The 22,387-nt window shown below is 37.8% G+C and overlaps 1 protein-coding gene and 4 non-coding genes across 8 annotated transcripts in view; 1 reads left to right on the plus strand and 4 right to left on the minus strand.

The window, feature by feature from the left end:
* Nucleotides 1–200: 200 nt before the first annotated feature.
* Nucleotides 201–273, minus strand: Trnaa-agc (transfer RNA alanine (anticodon AGC)). Its single transcript has one exon. It is a non-coding gene; the product is annotated as a tRNA-Ala (tRNA).
* Nucleotides 274–416: 143 nt separating this feature from the next.
* Trnay-gua (transfer RNA tyrosine (anticodon GUA)) lies at nt 417–506 on the minus strand. The gene is given in 2 exon segments: nt 417–452; nt 470–506. It is a non-coding gene; the product is annotated as a tRNA-Tyr (tRNA).
* Nucleotides 507–1,015: 509 nt separating this feature from the next.
* Trnay-gua (transfer RNA tyrosine (anticodon GUA)) lies at nt 1,016–1,108 on the minus strand. The gene is made up of 2 exons: nt 1,072–1,108; nt 1,016–1,051 (listed from the first exon to the last, which is right to left on the minus strand). It is a non-coding gene; the product is annotated as a tRNA-Tyr (tRNA).
* Nucleotides 1,109–1,474: 366 nt separating this feature from the next.
* Trnar-acg (transfer RNA arginine (anticodon ACG)) lies at nt 1,475–1,547 on the plus strand. Its single transcript has one exon. It is a non-coding gene; the product is annotated as a tRNA-Arg (tRNA).
* Nucleotides 1,548–14,729: 13,182 nt separating this feature from the next.
* The window catches only part of Dnajc5b (DnaJ heat shock protein family (Hsp40) member C5 beta), a 230,816-nt gene continuing 223,158 nt past the window's right edge, over nt 14,730–22,387 (minus strand). For all 4 annotated transcript variants that reach the window (XM_058574000.1, XM_046428512.2, XM_058573999.1 and 1 more), the window contains one exon: nt 14,730–16,034. In XM_058574000.1, coding sequence (XP_058429983.1) covers nt 15,940–16,034 — 95 coding nt within the window. In that variant the 3' untranslated portion in view covers nt 14,730–15,939. The remainder of the gene's footprint in view (nt 16,035–22,387) is intronic.

A 22,387-nucleotide genomic window follows, 5' to 3' on the forward strand; every position in this document is an offset into this window, starting at 1 on the left:
CCCAAAGAAAATGGATCTGATTTTTTAAGAAACTCCCTAAAGAAACTGCCAACACCCATCGACCCTCGATGGGGTGTTTTAGCGAGCCGTAACCTCAAGCTTTACTTTACCTTTCTCTTGCCTAAGGTCTGACTTTCTGCTTAGGTTCAGATTGAGAGCGAACTGAACGAAAAACTACCAAGTGAAGCCAGGAAGAAAACTGGAGGATGCGGGCATCGATCCCGCTACCTCTCGCATGCTAAGCGAGCGCTCTACCATTTGAGCTAATCCCCCACCGCTGGGCATAGCTGGTTATCTGTTCCTCTAGAGGAGGGACAGAGCAGGGAGAAGTGAAGATATTTTTTTTTTTTTTTTTTTAAAACCACTTTTGATCTTGTCTAGTAACTGAAACCAAAGTGACAAAAGTAAACCGCCCTTCCTTCGAGCCGGAGTCGAACCAGCGACCTAAGGATGGCTAGGGAAATGCAACCTACAGTCCTCCGCTCTACCAGCTGAGCTATCGAAGGGAGCGGGCGGCTCTCCTCCCGTCTTGTTCCCATAACGTCGCCTCACTTTCTAGACTCCGTGTGGTGTGCCCTGCTCTCCTGGTTCCCAGGGCCCGGGAGTACGAGACGGCTCTTCCCACCTCCTCAGGGCAGGCGGAGCAGACGCTGCCCCGGGTTTAGGAAGAGGCACTTCTGCCTGGGACCGGCTTGGCCGCGTTCTCTCCCGGTTTTTTTTGTTTGTTTGTTTTGCTTTGTTTTTAATAACTCGGGAAACGCCAGAGAAGCTTAAGGAACAAACACAAACAGCCGCACTTTGGAACTAACTGGCCCGAGCATGTCCTCGCTCTGGGATCGCAAAAGGTTTCACACGTGGGATGTCACAGACCCACCATGGTGCCAAAGTGCCGAGCCGCCAAACTGTTCTTTGGGATGCTATGATTGACTGAGGGGCACATCCTGAAAAGAAAGGGCTTGTAAGTCATAGGAAGCCAGGGAGGAAAAAAAAAAAAAAAAAAAAAAAAGGACCCGTCTCCTTCGAGCCGGAATCGAACCAGCGACCTAAGGATCTCTCTTGCCAGGGAACCAGCTACAGTCCTCCGCTCTACCAGCTGAGCTATCGAAGGGACAAGAGGATAGGGCGCGCCCCCTGAGATTCAACACTTAGGAGTCAGAACGCTCTCGTGGTTGGCTGAGGGTTTGAGCATGCGCATTTCGAAGAGCAAGGAACGAAGTACAAGCCGGTGTGAGGTTATACGCATGCGCAAGAAGACAGTCTCGCCCGGTTTCTCTCCGTCCTGCTCTCTACCTCGCAAGCCCGTGACCCTGGGAAGGACCCTAACCCGAGTCCTGGTCCGCTGTGCCTAGACTCTGAGACTCCGCTGCCTGTCTGTTGCAGCCTTCCTTTGCTAGCCTATGTTTCCCCTCTGGTGGAGTCAGGTCCCGCCTTACTACGGTGTCAATCTGAAGACCCCCCTGGGCCTTAGTGTGGAGGGCCAGTGGCGCAATGGATAACGCGTCTGACTACGGATCAGAAGATTGTAGGTTCGACTCCTACCTGGCTCGTGTCTTTTGATACTTCCACTTTTAAAACCAAAAGTCGTTACTTCCCCCTGAGTTTCCCAAACCAAGTAATTAGATCACTGCAATAATGTAAGCCACACTTGGAGGCCAGAGAGCCGTGGCTCACTGTGGCCGCCGCTGCTCTGGTGGTTTCCAGTGCCCCGGGGAGGCTGGCTGGGTGCGCTCGGGCGTCTGGAAACCGACTGCCCCATTCAGAGCTGGTTGAATTCCCAGCGCTGCATGGGACGCAGCTCAGATCCTCGGCTTTTGTAAATTATTTTAAGACATCACAATCACAGAGCCACCAAAGAAGGCCTCGCTCCCCTGACTCTGCAGGAAGAGGAAGGGCGGGAAAGTTAAGGGTACTTAAAATGTCTTTTTGATCCTGTTCTTACATTTAATTTTCACAAAGATATTCCCTCCCAGATAGGCCTGAGATCCCATTACATTGGCCTGGTTTTGTAGTCATAGTAAAAGAGGGTTAGTAAATTGTTAGTGGCTCGTGGCTATTCTGTGATATTCTGCAGTCTCTACCTGTTAGCCCTACATAAAAACCTTCCAGTGATGGTTCTTTTAACTAAGGAAGCTTGATGTTGGTTTGAGCAAATTGAGTTTCTGTATTGAAATTCTTATTTTAATCTTATTTGTAAAAGAGGGTCTGCAACTGTTTAGTTAAGTCTCCTGATAAGATATCGGTTCCCCCAAAATAAAAGTATGTGAAGTATGCGAAGAATAATATGAAGTTAGGAAAAAGAAAGCAATTAATTTTATAAAGTGGGAATGTAATTTCCCTAAGGTTGCTTAAACTTGGTCCAAAGAAGCTAAAATTGAAGGGAGAAGGACAAGCATAGACAATTTGGGTAAAATGATGGTGGTTTTAATTTTTGTTTCCTACTGAACGTAATTTCTATTTTTGCATGTAACAAGCTGATGTATCTTTAAAGTTACATTGTGTTTCTAGAGTTTAAAAAAATTACTTCTGTGGGATTTGGGGGACATACATTGTACTCCTCCCTTCACGTTCATGGACAGAAGCAAATAAATTAGGTAAAGAGGAAAAAGCCTCTGTCTTATTCCTACCTTTTCCCATTTTATTATGGTGGCAAGCAAAGCATTTATTATCTGCAGAGGTCATTGTCATGGCCATCATTGCAGGATGGCAGATACCATCACCCTTGGTATGTCCCCTTTTACTACAGCCAGCCTAAGTAACAGATTTCAAGACATGCATGATTTCTGGCTCTTTTACTTGTAGCAAAAATTCACACAGAGCTAGTGTAAGCAAGAGAAGCATTTATTATAATGATTCAAGGGTATTTCTCCAGGAAACCTAGAATGAAATATACCTTGGCCTTCTTAAAGGCTTCTCTCGGTGCCCCTCAGCTCTTGTCTATGTTGCTCTAATATCATGTTGAAAAAAGTTCCCTTAAAAGTTCCTGAGCTTTTCTTAGTCTATAACCCTGAGACTCCCTTCTTTTTTTTTAGGCTTCACTGCAAAAATTTCCATTGTTCTGGCCTCATTTAGATCTTCATTCCCTGTATTCAAGGGGCAGAATAGCATGTCTTGTTTGGCATATTTGAGGAGGAAGGCATTTGAAAGCAAATGAGACTATATGGATATAGCTTGGAATAGAGATAGAGAAAACTATAGTTCAAAATGCACATTTTGTAAGCTAACAGAAACAAAAGCATTCTTTCAGTAGAGTTCCCAAGAGACTTCAGGCACAGAACAGTGAAGAGGTCAGTTGTCCACAACTTTGTGCAGCTGTTGCTGAATTTGTCCTTTGGTGGAGCAGCCTGAAGAGCTGCTTAAGCAGAGTAGATTTTCTTGGAGAGATCATGGATGGGTATAGGTTGGGAAGAGAGGCAGAGCAAATCCTAATAATATACATGGAAAGAAAAGAATGCCACCCCATCCCACTCTTAGAATGAGTCTCTTCTTGAGTTGGTAGTTTGGGGTATCTTGGTTCAGATGACTGTTCTCCCACAATGCACCATAAATGAAAAAGCCTGCATGTCCCCCAAGACCCAGCCATTCTATGATATGAATCATTGTAGTTGTTCATTCATAAATATGAAAATATGTTTACCAGACAATTGAGAGGAAACAACAGCTTAAAAAAAGAAAGTTCAAGATGAACAAATTAAGTAAATGACCCAGGAGGAAACAGATAATGTGAGGAATAGAACAGAACTATGTTTTTTAATGCTAATGGATATCCTCAGAGACAGCCAAAGGGTATTGCAACAATGAAAACCAGAACACGGTGATATTAAAAGGAGCCACTAGAGAATAATAGAGTTCTTGAAAACTTAAAGTGCAATGGCTAAGGTGAAAAATAACATATCAGAAATGGCTAAAGACCAAATATGAAGATAGGGAAGATAAAATGGAAAATATCTCATAAGACACCAGACCATAGAAGGCAAAAAAATATATATATAAAAATAGGAACATAAAAGACCCAAAAGACACAATAGCTACATATTAAGTTCCAGGAAGAGAAGGAAACAATGCAGGGGAAAGGAATGGAAGAAAGACATTGTTCATCTATTCAAAAGGGCCACCCAAACAGGATGGATAAAAAACAAATGTGCCTTGACACAGCCTTGTAAAATTTAAAACCTTGAAGAATGAAGGTGAAACCCTAAGTTTTCATAGATGGAGGCACAATAGAACAACGGAAAAACCAGACTAGCTACAAAGAATAAGAACTAGATTATGATCAGACTTCTTGGATTTAGAGGACAGTAGAGTTCTGTGGGGAAATAATTTAGAACCTTGAATTGCCTACCCAGTAGGTAGCAATCACATTTTAGAACAGATACTTAATACTCGCAAGGTCTCTAAAATTTAAATTATATGATTCTTTCTGAAATAAATAATAATTTAAACAACACATTATTTGAGGATGTCATGCTGAATGGGTTCTTCAAGATGATGAAGCTGAAGCAGAATTAGCAAATTTTTTCCTGGGGAGTAACATGTGTGAGTGGAAAAGGAAAGGATACAAGTTGAGTAGGAGTACCCATAGGACACTGATGCTGACCTGACAGTTTCTACTAGCCCCGTTGATAGCTCCAAAGCAAAGATTTCTCTTTAAAGGAGTTCTGAGTTGGGCAGAAATGATTGGGCCCTTGTATCACTGCCTTGCTCAGGCATTGACCAGAGACTGATTACCACTGGGGGATCCTGTAGACTGTCACTTAGCTGTGCTCTTTGCAGCTGGGCAGTTAGTCCTTTCCTGAAAGGTGGTCTAGCAGTGCACTTCTGTATCTTCCACAGATGTACTTTTGCAAAACAAAGGAAAATCCAGGAAAGAATAGTACACATGACTTAAGACAAAAGGAAACCAACTCAGGGTCTCAGGTTGACAGTGCTACAGTTTGAATGTTTTTGTCCCCCTAAAGATTCATTCGTTTGAGGTTTGGTCATCAGGCAGGGTGGTAGGTGGTGCTGGGAGATAGGAGTGAGACCTGTAAGTGGTGGTGCCTAGTGGGAGGTCCTTAGGTCCTGAGGCATGCCCTTGGAAGGAATCATAGGACACCTTTCTTTCTCTGACTTCTTGTTGAGGGATGTGATCCTTCCTCCAAAATCACAATTATTGTGTCATTTGGCATGGTTGGCATTGCCAGAGACTATATCATGCTGTTTGGACTGTCAGCCTCCAAAACTGTGCTTAATCTTTATCAACTTTTCTGCCTGAGGAGTTTCATTATAGTAGCGAATTCTCATGAGTATAACAAGGATGTTAAGGAAATAATCAAGACGTGTGTGTGTGTGAGTGTGTGTGTGTGTGTGTGTGTACATGTGCATGCATACATAGATCAGAGAGCTCCAGGAAGATATCTTTTAAGAAGAAATGAATTCCTTTACAATAGCAAATGTGATTTTAAAAGATCATAAATTACTTTTCTCGGAAAGATTCTTGGGAACTTCTAATACAAAAAAATTTTTTTTTAAATATTGCCTAAATGTAAAATAAATTGCAATGTGGTACACTTCTGAGAAATTATGGGCACATGTTATGAAATATGTCAGTTCCTTTTACACACACACACACACACAAATTCATCACAAATTCATTTACCATAGATTTAACCTCTGGTACCTCGGATTGTGACTGTGTTTGGAGACAGAGCATTTAAAGAGGTACTTAAGTTAAAATAGGGTCATTAGGTGGCTTTAACAGGTCACCATTTGGACACTTAGGTTAGGAAAACTGGACCAATGACTTTGGGAGGAATGATGTTGAGAGGCAGCTTCTGATGCCAGGTCAGATAATACCCAAGACATTCTGGAATTAGCAAAGTGTTCCTTTTATTTACAGGTATGCTGTTTATCACCTCTAAAACCCAAAAGTCAAATCCATACAATTTTTTAGCAACAGTTCTCCATGATATCTGAAGATACAAAATGGTGTTCCACTTGAAAAAGTATCTTACACATATGCACACTAAAGAGCTTGATAGTTCTTCCTATCAGTGGAGGAAACCATTCTACAGATCAGGAAACTCTACCCAGAAAGGTTAAATAATTTGTTAAGAATTATCACAAATGTTGGGGAAGTAGGACTGAGCTCATATTTGGATATTGCACATCCATGGCTTTCTCTATATATGTACTGTCCCCAAAAAGGAAACATTCAGAGAATGTTTCCAAGATCAGAAAGGGAACCATTCTGTGGAATTCTAGGGTAAATCAACTGCTTCCAGTTACTCACAGAGTTAGGTTCTATACAGTCACTGCAAACAGTGATTTAGTGGGTGCTAACTCATTGCTTCCAGGAGAAATACAGGGTTAGTTTTCTTTAAGCCTCTGGTTACATTTTCATCAATCAGTCAATGTATAACTTTGTTTTCTGTGTGTTTCTGTTTGAGGACGCCTAATTTAATATATACATTGCTAATTTGTTAATCTTGAGCTCCTTGCCAACAGCACTGCCTGAAGGAAGCTAATCTGACTGATGTACATGTTTCTTCATAAGGCCTCTTGCATCACAACCTCCAGTGCATAGGAGCATTTGACCGACATTACTTCAGCACAATGCTTGGTGCCATTTTTAAAAAGAAAATCAACAAAACACACAAAAATGCAAAACACAAGGCACTACATAGACCATGTAAAGAATTTACAATAGGAGATCTGAAGCAAGAAGGCAAAGGATTGCCTTGTTCAAACTCAACTGGGGACATGTACACTGGGTGGCTCACAGATCATGTCATGAAGAAGAAAGTGCCATATTGGTTTCAGATCTACAAATAAATTTTAGTGGGTAGGTAAAGGAGTTCAGAATACACCACACCAAAGAATGCGACTTTGACATAGTGTCTACTTTGAGCTGAAGCACCTGAGAAACAACAGAAACACTTTCTACCTAAAGTCAGGTCATAAAATTTCACATAAGAAAGATGCCCTCACTGTACCAGGAAGGAAAGAACATTCTCATCATTGGAGTCTGCGAGTTGTACCAAAGTGGATCTGAATCTACGAAACTAAGCCTCATTTTCCAATAGTTTCCCCCATATATTTTCTAGTCACCCTCCACAATTACTGACCCTAGCCCACACCTTTTTGTCTTGTCACCTCTCCATAATTTATCCTTCTTTATTTACAAATGCATGTAAGCTTTTGACACTAATATCTTCTTTTTAAAATTTTTTGTAGTTATAGATGGATAAAAATGCCTTTATTTTATATGTTTATGCTTATGTGGTGCTAAGGATTGAACCCAGTGAAGACACATGCTAGGCAAGTGCTCTGCCACTGAGCTACAGCCCCAGCCCTTGGGCCTAATGTCTTTTTTAAGTCTTCATCTTTCTTATGAATATGCCCATGTACATGAAAATATTAAATAAAACTTGTATGCAATTCTCTTGTTACTGTTTTATGTTAATTTTATTCTCAGGCCCAGACATAGAACCTGAGAATAGAAGGAAGTTATTCTTCCCCCAGAGAAGGAAGTTTGTTTTCTCTTACATAAGCACATCCACAAACATGAAATCTGAATGATGAGCGTTGAGTGTATTATTAGCCAAACTAAATCCTGAATTCTATACCAGATTACCATATCAAAATATTTTAATGAAACCAATCCCCATCCCCCTCCCTCTTTAAGAAGATTAATAGGAGACACTTGTATTACAGGGAGACGGTGAGACCCATCCATCCAATTCCTAGGGCCCCAAAAGACCCTGCAATCTCACTTACAGTCTTTCACTCAGGTAAAGTGAGACTAACATTTTTGCTTATTACATTTTCCCCAAATGTCTGATTAGGGATGGGAGGAGAATTTTGAAGGGAGATTTTCTTCAGAAGCATTTATTCCTTTAACAAATATTAATTTAACACTTGATGTGTGCTAGGCATCAGTGTTTCTTCTAGAGCTTGGGATATAGCAATAATCAAGGCAGACATACAAGCCTGTCCTGATGGAGCATACATTCTGGAGAGGCAGACAGACAATAAATAACAATAATTAATGTATATGTTAGGTTCCAAAGAGGTAAGGGCCAAAGAAAAAAGAAAGCATAATAGATTCAGTATGTGGAGGGGATCATGCTTCTCACAATGGCAAACTGATACCAGAAGCAAAATAAATTGCTATGGAATATATACATATGTGTACACACACACAGGAAACACATGCACACAAATACAAACACATACACACATGCACACATTCTTTAAAGGGCAGCAAATAGTATTTCGTTCCTTAGGAAAATGTTGAAATTTGCCAAGTTCTATTTCCTTTGTACTATGAAGAAATAATAAAAGAATGCTAATTTAGTAATATGAGAGATGAATGCTATATTTTTACTAATGGAAGCTTCACAATTTGTACCTTATTTTGTACAATGGAGAAATTAGATATAATTTCGCTTTTATTATGAACAGATAACATTTAAATCATGAAAAGATTTTATATCTTATTGTTGAGAGGTACTGAAAAACCTTATTTTTATATATAATAGCAATGTTGTCATCCCAATTTTGTGGACTCTGAATAATAGATTATATTAACTTGGATTTATAGACCTATGGTATTCACTTCAAGTGGGGGGAGGTACTAGTTATAATATATTGAATGTGAATATTATTTTCACATTAAATAAGCAGTTGTGTCTGACTTCACAGAATTCAAGTGTGACTTAGGGCACCAGGGTGGCAAAGTAATTAAGCAGATAGACTTTGGAGCCTAACTACAGAAGTTCAAATGCTGGCTTTCCTATTATTAACATATGGGTTAATTAATGGCTCTGTGCTCCCCAATTTTTCTCATCTATAAAATGGGAAATGGTGATAGTATTGATCTCAGAGGGTTGCTATGAAGATCACATGAGACTGTTAAAGTAGGGCCTGGCTCATAGTAAGTACCATGTGTTGCCTCTTTTAAAATATGTTTAAAGGCTTTCTTAGCACCATCTAAACATCCTAGAAAATTATGGTCAGAACTCTGTTTAATAGAATTTTAAAAATCATAATTATGTATTTTATTTCATGTTACCTATCTATTTACTTTTGTTCTGGGCATGGAACCCAGGGCCTTGGACATCTGGAGCCATGTGCTCTAGAGCTGAGCCACACCTCTATCCCATAATTATTTATGAATATCAACCACTCTAAAATCACTTGCAAAATTAAACAATCCAAATTTTCACCCACTTGATTGTTGTTGCAGCTATAGGTTGGTCAGACAAGAGAAAGTGGCAAAGACCTTTCTATAAAGACAGCAAAGACTTTCCAAGTAAGGAGGTGCTTCAGAGAGTGAGGAAGGAGGACGAGGTGAAGAAAAGGAAGAGGAAGACATCTGCTGATTTGCTCTTGAGGAAGTCATTGGAAATAAAGTAACGGAAATTCCCTAGTCTTCACGCTCCTTGAACTACAAAGGGCAGTCAATGAAATGGGCCAAGTAACTTAATTTCTGTTTTAGTTTCTTAGTCTGAAATATAGGAACTGAAGATGGTGAGAGTACTTGTCTTTTATAGATTTTTAGGAGTATTACGTTAATCAATACAAAGCTGTTAGACTCAGGTATTAAACACTATGCCTATTGGCTATTGTTCATTCAGAATATTTGTTTTAAACTTATGAATGAGTGAGTTATCTTTTTTAAATACAAATAAATGCATCTATGATCCTAAGCCAACACTCTCATATCCTTTATTTTGAAGGATAGAATGCCGTAGAAAGAGGTAAGCGAGCGAGCAAGCTAAGAAAGGCAGGAGATAAACAGTAAAAAGAATAATTTTATTTACCATTAAAACTTTATCCTCTAACTCAAAATAACATGTATGTTTTTTGGATTTTGAAAGCTAAAAATTTTATTGCCTATCACGCTACACATTAATTAAAAAGAATAATTTCCATGTTGTTTTAGTCAGATTTTTTATTGTTGTGACAAAAAAAAAAAAAAACTGAGAAAACAACTTAGAGGAGGAAGGATTTATTTTGGTTCACAGTTTTAGAGATTTTAGTCCCTGGTTGATTTGTTCCATTACTTTGGGTCTGAGGCCAAACAAAGCATTATGACAGAAGGGCATGGTGGGAGAAAACTGCTCACTACTTCACAGCAGCCAAAAAGTAGGGGGGGTGGTGAAGGGGCTGGGGGCAACATATACCCACTCAGGGCATGCCTATAGTGATCTACTTCTTTCAAGTAGGTCCCATCTCGTACGGTTTCCACCACCTCCCAGTAGTCCTTTTAATAATGACCTCATCAATAAATTAGTCCATTGATGTGATCAGTGCCCTCATGAAAAGTATCCAAAAGCTCCTAGGTTATCTTCCCCAAAGCTCCTAGGTTATCTCTAAAATATTTTTTTCTAAAATTATAATATTCCTGAAAATGCCAGTTTGAAAACTAGCATATACTATGCATGACCAAATAGACCATTTGTAGATACAAACTTTGAGAAGATGAATATCTTCTCAAGAAATCAGAAGTGAAGATATTTAGGTATCAGAACATATCAAAAGTAAAAGAAAAATTCATGATGAGTAGGACCTCTTTTCCTGACCCTGGAAATGAGGGTGTGCCTAGTAACACATCATTGCAGAAGCCCATGATCTGATTTTCAGCAATCAGAAAGCTCAGTTGGCAGCCCAGCAGTGAGCAGGATGTGTTAACAGATGTCCTATAACTGCTGATTTGATTCTAGGAATTTAATTTGGCTTCTTGGGGACAGCCCTGGAACAGCATGACAATTCTAGAAAGTGGTGTCACACTTACCCATTCATTTGGCACTAAGCAGGTTTAGATCTCCTTTTGGAGAAAGGCATTTCTCAGAAGTAGCATATGTTGAGAATTAATCAATTAACCAACAGGTAGGTGTTTATTAGTTTCCTAGTTTGTTTTTAGTGCTGTGGGAAAGATAAACTCTGACTCTAAAATGTAGTTCTGGAAAATACTACTAATTTGTCATCTATAATGTGACAATAACTGTTCTTCAGAGTGTGGTTACATAGGATTTGATCTCAATTTCTGGGCATTTGCAGTTGACAACCTCTCAGGAAGTGAATATAGATGAATATAGTTATTCAGGTGCTCAGGAGGCAAAGAATAACAACTGCAGGCTGGAAAAAAAAAAGTAGTTTTGGAAAAGAGGACTTGTGTTTCTCAAACAAAAGTTTTTCTGTTTGGAGAAGGGTGGTGTTCTGGAAATGGACATTTGCCTTAATTTAGATGAGGGTTGAGGATGCTGAAATATCTGAAAAAGGTAACTTTAATCAAGTAATTGAAGTGAAGTGACAATGAGACTCTCCTCCATCTTTCTATTCTTCATTTCAGAGTATTTCATATAAAATATTAATATGCAAAAAAAGTCAGTAAGCTAAGCCTCTGTAAAAATGACAGATGCTAGCAGCTTTTGCATTTCTAGCAGGTAGGAGTTTCTTTTTTTCTATAGTATAGGTTAAATGCTTATTTATTTAATAAATATTCTCTGACCATCTACCATGTGACCGGCACAAAAATCAGGCAAAAATCCTCGCCCTCCTGGTGTGGGAATCAGACAATGATCAAAATAGAGAAGTATTTTAGTAAAAGGTGCTAAGGAGAAAAAGTAGAGAGGAAGAACAGGAAACGAGGGCGGTCACAATTCTAAACATGGGAAGGTCTTAGAGAAATTTGAGGAAAGAGATATTTCACTTTGAAATCTAAAAACATTGAATTCATAGAAATAGAATGGTCTCTTTATGCTCTAAATAATTATATGTTCTAAATTAATCTCTGACTCAGAGCGGCAGTTTAACAGGGGAGCAAGAAATTTTCTCAGTTAGGCTCTAAGTGCCCCCTATTTCTAGGGCTGTGAGAATCTACAGGGGTGCATATATTGATTCTCCAGTGAGTTTCTAGGGCTCATTTTGCTCCAGCCTGGTGGCTGCTGAGGACTGTCTAATCTCATGTGATTTTTGAGGAGCCAGCTCTTTATTAGGGCTATGAAACCACAGCTTAATTTTGTCACTTGGGCAACCAAGTGCCACCCCATGGTAGAAGTTCTCTCCTGTGGGGACACAAATCTAGGCTACTCCAGGAACTCCTCCAGAATTCTCAAACCCACCTCAGTTTGGAGGACCCTCACAATGGGATCACTTCTCCTCAAATTTCATTAACACTTTCTAACAGCCTTTCTAATGGCCTGGCTTCCCAGACAGAAGCTTGAGTGGGAGAGGCCATTGTGCTAAGTGAAATAAACTAGGCACAGAAGATCAAATACCACATGATCTACTTGTACATGGAATCTTGAAATGTTGAACTCATAGAAGCAGAGAGTTGAATGGTGGTTATCAGAGCTGGGGAGTTGGGGAGATGTTGGTTAAAGGGTTAAAAAAATAAGTCTGGTGGTTGTTTTCAGGTCTCTGGCTACCCTTGGTTTGAAACCAAAAGGGTGCCTGTAGCAAAGAACAACCTTTTAATATGATACTCAAAATAAGAGGCTTCATTCCTTTTGGTCTCCAAAGAACTAACGACAAAACAAAATGAATGTCTCAATCCATTCAAATAACCTTGCCAATACATTCAAATAACAAATGTGGTCCCTTTAAATTATTTGTCAATATACTCAGAGAATTGTGAGAACAATATATTTGCCCCCCCCCTTTGCTTATTAGCATTGTGACTCTGTATGAGGAGTTGGGTGGGGAGGTATTCATCTGAGGGTGTTTTGTTAGTTTCACATCTCTCCCTTCACCATCAGACCAGTTCAGATAAGAGACAGTAAGCAAGGTATAGAGGTGACCAAGGGGAGCAAGAGACCAGGAGACAGAAACAGAAATGAGGGTCCGATGGAGGAAAGGTAGACGTGGGAAAGGGGAGGACAGGAAAGAAAATGTACTGAGAAGAAATAAGGGAGAAAGGACAAAGGAGAAGATGAAGTTAAATAGACTTAGAACGAGGGTTGGAAAATGAAATATTGAAGATGGACAATGAAGAAACAAGTTAGTTGAAGAAATTATGTTAAAATTATACAGAAGGTCAGAAATTATGCTAAAATTATACAGAAGACCAGAAGCCTGACACAGGATTCCTGGAGGCTCCATGGGGAACCTGCTTCCTTGAGCATGCTTGCTTCAAGAGCTGCCTATTTCTTGGTTCATGTTCCCTTTCTCCTCCATCTTTAAAGCGCCTCTCAGATCATTCTCTGAGGTTCAAATTTCATCTCTCTATTCTTCTGCACCACCTCCCTGCCATCATCTCCTTCCTCCATGAATCAAGAGAAGTTCTCCACTTTTAAGGATTCATGGGATTACATTGGACCTGCCTGGATAATGCAGGATAATCTCCCCATCTCATGGTCCATAAAATCATAGCTGCCCAGCCTCTTTTGCTATAAATGATGTTATATTCACAGATGCTGGGAATCAGAACACTGATTACATCCTCGGGGCCATTGCTGTGTCTCTCAGAGATTTGCAGGCTTCATTGGAACCCTCTCTGTTAATCAAAGTATCAGGCAGTGCAGTTTTGGGGAGCCCAATTCCAATCTAGACCATGTTGAATGCGTCTTAGCCTACATACCATTTGAAATGTAGAAATAGATGTAGTTCCCAAAAAGTCAAGATATTCATTTTGATAAAAATAAATGCATATGCCTTTTTATTATATTCTAATGTATAATGGCAGGAAAATCAATGGATGACTTTGAAACCTTAAATAAAATCTCCTACTCTGGTAGCACGGTGCCCAGGATTAGATAAGAGCCACTGAAGTGGTGTCTTTGTCTGACTCTGTGCAGCCATTGCTGAGGCTCGTGGTCAGCATATCCCTTCTATCCTTGACACTTCTCTGATAAGATGCTTGTAGATTCAGAATGACTACAGGTGATTCCAGATGGCAGCTTCTGCTGACTCCCAAAAATTGCTTAAGCAGGCCCACCTCAGATGAAGAACCCATCCTAGTTTCTCTGTGGCAGAGGGGAATTCTGTGGAATTCACTTCCTCCTTCACAGGTGTTCATGTGCTTGTGTTTGCACACATCATTGTAACAAGAAACCGACCTTCTGTGGAGAATATTGGCCGGAACCCTCTGGAATTTGATTCCATAATCTGATTCTGGTTCATGCCCTGTTCTCTTCTTAACAACATTTGGATCAGCTTCCTGGGCAAGTTGAAAGTGAAAGTTAAAAAATTCCATGTGAGGATGAAAAAGGAAGTCTGGAAGGAAACGAGAAGGTGAGCTTTCAAAAATAAAGTCAGATCTTTACTTAGAAGAAGAAAGGAAGGAAATGTAGTGACTCAAATTATCTACAATTTGGGCTATTTTGCCTATTGTTTCCTCCAAACACAAAGTAGCATTTGTTGAATTCCAAGCACTTGCTGGTTATTGGGGCTACTAATACTGAGTATTTTCATAGGTCTTATTGTATGAGAGAGTTTGTATGCATTATGTTTGTCTGTATCAACATATTCAAATTTATGTAAAATTTTATGTTTGTTAAATTGCTGCCTGACTTTTTAGAAGTTCTTTCACATCAGCTACTTTATCTGATCGCATAGCAATTCAGAAAGTGGCCAGTACAGATATGAAATCAGAGTCATAAAGAAATTAATCATCTTATTCTCACCTTACTTGGTCCCAGGGCTAAGGAGTGTTAGGTTACAATCAAGTTTCTTAACTTTAAAATCAATACTCTTTCTATTTAATTCTGTATGAAAAAAAATTCCATAACTCAAGAGTTTGGGCACAGATTTAATGATTTCAGAACTATCAGAGCTATAACACTAATTTTCATTACAACATATATTTAACAGCAATTGACCATAATTTGGTGCTGAGGGGAGTATTAAACAATGAAAAAAGATAGCGTTTCATGCAATATTATATAAAAATACAACAAGATCTTGAAAATGTAATATTATATAAAGAACTAAGAGACTCAGAAAAAAGGTTTGTTGCTGAACTATTTTAAAATAGTACACAGTTTCTATCACATGATGAATGTAAGAATCAAACAAGAAAATACAGAGACAACTTCTGAGTTCAAATTGCCCAACACGCACAAAGCTAAGCATTTTCTGCACAGTATAATTAATTCCACCAAAAAAGAGGAAGATATACCTTTAAATTGATTAAACTATAAATTTAGAATTCTACCCCATTACCTCATGTGTTTCTTTTCCTTAGTGTAACTAATCTGAGCCAGTTATACAAAAATTATTTTACTGAAAAATGGTCAACACACTGGTACCGGTTCAGACTCAGAAAAATTTTCTGGATTATTTATAAGATTCAAACAGATCGAATTTTTTGTTTTGTTTTTAAAGTCAACCTAAAGGTACACACAAAATTTGTTTCTTCCTGGTTTTACTTGTTGGTTTTCAATAAATGTTCATTTTTAACCTTCCAAAAAATGTATTCTAAAACAATGTGATTTGTCTTTTAGAATTTAGTCATCTCTTCCTGACTCTTGAAATATTTCTCTAGCCATGTCAAATATTAACAAAGAGCTCCACATACAAAAAAATTCCCCTTAATTCTTCTGTCTTTTGCTGATATTTGTGGCAGATATGAACATTGCATTTGATTAAGTAGATGGAATCTACTTAATCCTACTTTTGTCTGTGAATATGAGGTCTAGCTCAGTTAAGGGACAGGCTCATATAGACTAATACCATATAATACCATATAGTCTAATACCACTGTCTTACTGCATTTAAGGAGCATAATATGAGTCTTCAGATCTTTATTCATCAAAATTGAATGTGTTTCATTAGGAATTCTACTCAAAGAGAAAGTCTGCCTACTGAGAAAACTATGTAGCAACCATTTTCCCTTAGCCTAAAAACAAAATACAAGTGTCTAAAAGTTCACAGCATTTCATGTCTCAACCTCCCCCAACCATGTGGAGACATGGCTGAACCAAGAGGAGGTGTTTTGGACTCTCAGGCTCAACATCAAGAGTCTGTGCAATAACTTCGAGATCCTTCTCGGATCAGCTGTGTTTTCTCATTTGCATTTGTAGGCTGGAGAACAACAGGAAAGTCCACATCTAAAAATAAACAGAGAAAAGCAACAAATACGCTTATCAAATTATAGTTCCTTTAATGGGGGGCAAGAGGTAGGTATTTTTCTTGAAATGATAATGAGCAAACTAATTGAATTCATGAAATATTATTACTATTAAAATGCCTATCCCTTTAAGCACTACAAAAGGGAGGAGACAACTGTATATTCCTTGCTCAAGTTCTGTTAATTTCAGAATTATAAAACTGAAGCTGTAAGCCCAACTTTCCCTTGAGAGAGAGAGGCTTGCTGAACCTACTGAACTTGAACTTAAGTTTTCACTACCTTGTGAAGATGGACCCCGAGCCACCAATATGGTTGTGCAGGTTGGACACTCTAAAGCACTGTGGGCACCTTCATAAAGACTACAATGTGTATCTGTATGAAAAGTCTAGTTTATGTGGCACATGACCCCTAAAATTTATAGTGCATAATTTCATGCAGATTCCCCTCTGAGATAGGAGTCAAAACCCAGAGCTTGTTTAGGTGGAGAGTCTAATAGGAAGTTCTCCACATAAAGGTAGTGCCCCAAATGGTTATGTCTTCTCTAAATCACGATACCCTTAAATCTGCATGGAGACTTGTTAGACTTGAGTTTTGGCATTGAGTTGAAGGAACTTCTCTTAAAATGTTTAATGGCAGGCCAAGGAGTACTCAGGTTGACAGATCAAGTTTTCATCACCTGTGTGTTCTAAGCAAGATGACAATTTCGTTTAAAGTGGTCTAGTGCAAGACTACTCCCAGGCACCTAGCAGAAGTGAATGACTTCACATTCAACATAGTTCTAAAGAATCCCTATAACATTGCAAGAAATGTAATTTCATAGTAAAAACAAAGAGATAAGAGGGAAGGGAAAATTACACACAGAATGCACATTGAGTGACAATTTTTCTTTATATTGGTATATTAAAATTATACATAATAGTGTCATTCATTGTTACATATTCATATATGCATAAAATGTAACACTATGATTTGGTCAGTTTCATTCCCTAGCACCTCTTTTCCTCCCTCCCCTGGTCCCCCCCCTTCCTTTACTCTACCATTCTTCTGAAGAGAATATTAATGTAGTACAATACAGATATAAGGAGATTATCTGGGAAAACATGAAAGATGGCAAAAGAAATGAATAGGGTGATAAAATCTAACATATCTAATGCAACTTCCAAAGGGAGGAAAAAAGAGGAAAGGCAGTATTTGAGGATTTTATGACTGAGAATTTTCTAGAACTGATGATACACCAATCCACAGATTCAACAGAAATTAAAGAGAAGCCCATATTTAGAACATCTTAGTTCTAATGAAGATCATCAGAGACAGTGGTTTCAAAATCAGTCTCAATAGGAAGTATGATACTATGTAATTACATCTACAGTATGTCAAAAGAAGAACTCTGTCAACTTTATTTTGTTGATTAACTCTCTAAGTTCTTTTTTTTATTAAAGCATGAAATAAATGTATATCCAGACAATAAAAACAGAAAATTTGCCACCAGAAGACCAAATTTAAACATATAACAGGCAGAAAGGAAATGTTATCTGATGGAAGATTTCTGCTGTAAAAAGGAATGATTAGCAAAAAACCACACACACACACACACACACACACACACAATAGAGTGATACTCCAACATACTGGCACAAGCACTGATTACTTAATAAGACTCCTAAAGCTCAAGAAATAAAACTAAATATCAATAAGTGAAATGACTTCAAATTAAAAAGCTTTTGCAAGGCTGGGGTTGTGGATCAGCAGCAGAACATTTGCCTGGCATGTGTGAGGCCCTGGGTTCAAATCTCAGCACCACATATAAATAAATAAAATAAAGGTCCATCAACAACTTAAAAAACAATTCTTTAAAAAAAAAAAAAGCTTTTGCACCACCAAGGAAACAATGAAGAATGTGAAGAGAGAGCCTATTGAGAGATTATTACTAGCCATTCTTCCTATAGGAAATTAGTATCCAGAATATATGAAGAAAACAAACAAACAAAAACCTAAAAAACTCCCCCAAATAACCCATGGGCAAATGAACTAAATAGACATTCTCAAAAAAGACAAATACAAATGGTCAACAAATATATGAAAAAGTGTTCAACACTCTTAGCAATCAAGGAGATGCAAAAATCCAGACTACACTAAAATTTCATCTTACTCAAGTCACAATGGCAATCACCAATAAATGCTGATGAGGATTTGGGGGAAAAGGTACACTCATTCATTGTTGGTAGGAATACAAACTAGGACAACAACTTTGAAAAAGAGTGTGGACATTCCTCAAAAATGAGGAGTGGAACCACCATATGACCCAGCTATCCTACTCCTTTGTATTTATCCAAAAGATCTAAAATCATCACACTACAGTGCCATGTGCATACCAATGTTTATAGTAGCACAATTCACAATAGCCAAGTTATGGAATCAGCCTAGGTGCCTGTCAATTGAGAAATAGATAAAGAAAAGTGGTATATCGAGGCAACAGAATTCTATTAAGCTGTAAAGAAGAATGGCATTATGTCATTTGCTGGTAAATGGATGGAACTGGAGAATATCAAGCTAAGTGAAATAAGCCAGACTGAGAAAGTTAAGGGTCAAATGTCTTTTCTGATATGTGGAAGCTTAAAGAAAATAGGAATTTTAAATGGGGATCTTATGAAAATAGAAGGGAGATCAGTAGTGTAGAAGCAGGGGACCTAAGAGGAGGGGAGGGAAAAAGGAAGAACCAGGGAATTAAGTTGACAAAATTATTTCATGTGCATCTATGAGTATATCTCAATGCATTCCAATTTTATACATAACAATAATGCATAAATTTAAAAAATAAATAGAGGTAAGACCAGCAGGGTAGAAAAAGGGAATCAGAAGAGGGAGGAAGAGAGGGAAAGGAAATGTACTGGGAATTGAAATGGAGAAACTATGCTATATCAAAATGAACCCTGAAATTATGTAAAACTATAATGCACTAATACAAAAATAAAAAAGATAATAGTAAATATGTGAGTAGAACCAAAGTATTATTGCTAGATTGTAAGATTAAAGGTAATAGGAACCAAGTCTTTCTTTTTCCTAGCCCCTAACATACTGTCAAGAAAATGTTAAGTTCTCAAAATTTTTGCTGTTGAAAGTTTATCTCTATAAACCAGGCTGGTAAATTACTCAACTTTGGCAGCCAAAAATCAAGAAAGCTTAGGTCCGCTTTGCTTTGTTGGGGACCATTTTGATGAGCTGATTCACTGTCTTACTGCTCTCGCCTGGGTCCTTGATGCTTGCTTAACATTTTCATGTAAAGATGCACAAATTTCTGGCATTATTTTTCATGCATTATTTTTGAAATTGTTCTTCTTGATTGTGGGAAGGAAGCTGAGTGGAGGAAGGGGGCAAAAAGAGGAAGGGTGAATTTATTTCTTCCATGGTACCCTTTTCCTGAGCAGTCAGATGTGCTGAATACTGAACAGCCAGTATAATAAATGAATCAATATCTTGGCCAAGAGCAAGAGCCATATGGCTTCTTCTTCACAGTGGTTGTGAATTTATTTGGGTTTTATCCAGGTGAGTGGCAAGAACAGTTAAGCAACCAACATATTTTTCTGTGCACTGAATCATACATTTTTAGATCCAAGGTCAATACCATAAGATCTACTTCTTTTTTAGATACTTTATTCCCTTTCCTCTCCTTAAAAAAGAAAAGAAAAGAAAGAAGAAAAATCATGACTCCACAAGAACTTTTTTTGGGATTTAGCTGGAAGTTTTGGTTGGATATAATTTAATTGGCTTCAGCTTAGAAGAAACAAAATCAATTTAGCTCCTGTATTTTTTATTTGCTTTTCCAGGATGTTCAGAAATGACTGGTGTACTTTAGGCTTTTGTTTTGATACCTTGTTACATTGTCACACATACATTCATGGCTCTATTTGGAGATGGTCTCGAAAATCCTCTTAGCTAGTGGGGTTCTGATTTCACTGTGACCTTCAGAAACCTGAGGACTATAGAGGCTAAATGAAATTGTTTTAAATATGCCAATCAAAATTTCACAATGTGAAGCTTCTAATTTGGGATCATGAAAGTAAGGGAAATAACCTAGTATCTACTACTTTTTACCTTTCAGGTTTTAACTTTTCAAAGATGAAAAAAAAAAAAGAAGTGTTCTCCTTCACCCTGCCAAAGACACACTCTCTCTTCCATTTGACTTTGATTAATGCATAGGAGCAATATAATCTTCCTATGTTCCTAGGATCTCACTGGGAGTATATTTTTTATTTTGAGAAAGAGATGTAATCATTTATAGGTTCTCTAGTTGATTATTGGAGATGCACTGTTTGAACTTTGTTTCCTTTATTTCTTAAAGGTAGAAGCTGGGTTATATCCTTTGACATAGTTGAAAGAAATAAAATAACCAAGATATATCCTCTCTTCTACCAAATTTCACCCTATACCACTCTCTCCTGAACAGAGACTTTTGCCATGTTATTCTATTAAGAGTATCCTCGCCTTTAGCCAGGGTCAAGGAGTAGATATGATTGAAATATGCACACAGGAAAAAAGCCTTAGAAAACAGTCTAATTTTATAATTATCTCAAGGTAGGTGAAAAACATTTCTAATGTTTCTAATGTGTTTTATAAGTCAACAGATAAAAAGGATTTGATATTTCAAATTTGGATTTTTATAAATTAAAAATATATTTATAAGATCCTATAACATCTTCTTAAAAGTAAAACTTGAGGTGATTGGCCAGAAATTGAAATCAGAAATGTGTTTTTCTAATAAACCCCTACTTTTTCTTGTTTATGGGTAGTCTAGTAAGGCTCAGAAGAAAGTTGCCAGTGATTACTGTTAGTTTTGTTCTAGAGAAAGCATTATCTCATATTAGTTCTATTACATTTATGTCTTGGCATTTCTGGATAAGAGACAATAGAAGAAATGCTAATTCATTCAAATCAGTTTTCATGTATTAAAAATAAATTTCCAGTTGTAATATTCATATCATGGTCAAATCTCCAAGCACAGTATAACTTGAAGTATGACATTTAGACTGACAATTAATATAAATCCCTAGATCTACCCATTCCTCCCCACCCTACTGTATCTCACCTCAATTTGTTTCCCCTTCCACTTTCCAGGAAAATGGAAATTTAGCACTGGTTAGATAATTTCCAAAACCCAGTGCAATGAAAATATGATATATTTTATTTGAAAATTAAGAATTTCAAAACAACAACAATGGAGCAGTAAATTCAGTGCTCAGAATCCTTGCCAATGTAATAAGGCAAGAAAATGAAACAAAGGGCATCCCATCTAGAATGAAGTGGCCCCCATGGATTGCTCCCAATTCTAGAACCCTAGGATTTTATCATTATCTAGAACACAAGGATTAAAAATCCTCTGAGTGAGACAATGTTTGCCACTTTTTATTTAATTTCATTAAAGTAAAATTATGAAAGCCCAATGTCACACCATTGCCTTCCAATCTCCCCCATTTTCTTCTGATGCCTTTACATTTAAGTTTTGCAACTTTGTATCTTGATGTACATTGCTTCTCATTAATTATGAGAACAGAACTTTGATATTTGAGTAACTGGTAATCCTCTTTGGTTACTAACTTTAAGTGAGATCCCTTCTTTCACAGAACAGATTAGACGTTAGTTTATTTATCAGAAGACCTCAGTTCAGAAAGCACAGTCTGCTTTTGAGGTCTGCTTTTTCTTACCAGCCTTAATTTGCATTAATTTCACCTGTGAAGTACAAGTCTCTGAGTTAGTGAAGTACAAATCTGAAATTAATGCAACAAACTGCAAATGAAGAATAGATTCTCATAATAAAATGTTAGACTGGAGAGAATTGAGGGATTTACTGCAGAGTTGATGGTACTTGACGCTTTGGGGCCCTCACCTTCAGAGACCTTTCCAAGAGTCTATGTTTATAGATCAGAAAGAGGAAGATATTTATAGACTATAATCAGCCAAAAATTGCCTCTTTCTATGCTGATTTTCCCTTCTCTCTGACAAATGAAAACAGAGAGCTTTTGGGGGATTTGCTTAAGGGAGAATAGAGCTGAAGATAGGTTTCATTTGAGTTTAGTGGATTATGTTTTTGTGGTTTGCAGCAACTCTATGTATTATTAATTATTGCTAGCCATGTGGGTGTAGGAATGCCTTTAGGAATGCTCCTACAGCTCATTATGTCAATTCACTTACTTGAACATGGAGATCTAAGACAAAGGTCATGTCACATAATATGAATGTGTCTAGTGGGCTCTGGCCTGGGGAGTATTAGATGCTGAAACAAGGTTTGAAATGTACAGAAGTGGTCTGTGGAAATTTCTTGCAAATCTTACATCTTTT

Source organism: Marmota monax, unplaced genomic scaffold (genome assembly GCF_021218885.2).
Source record: "Marmota monax isolate L192 unplaced genomic scaffold, Marmota_monax_Labrador192_F-V1.1 WCK01_AAM20220418_F8-fsc00044, whole genome shotgun sequence".
Taxonomy (NCBI): domain Eukaryota; kingdom Metazoa; phylum Chordata; class Mammalia; order Rodentia; family Sciuridae; genus Marmota; species Marmota monax.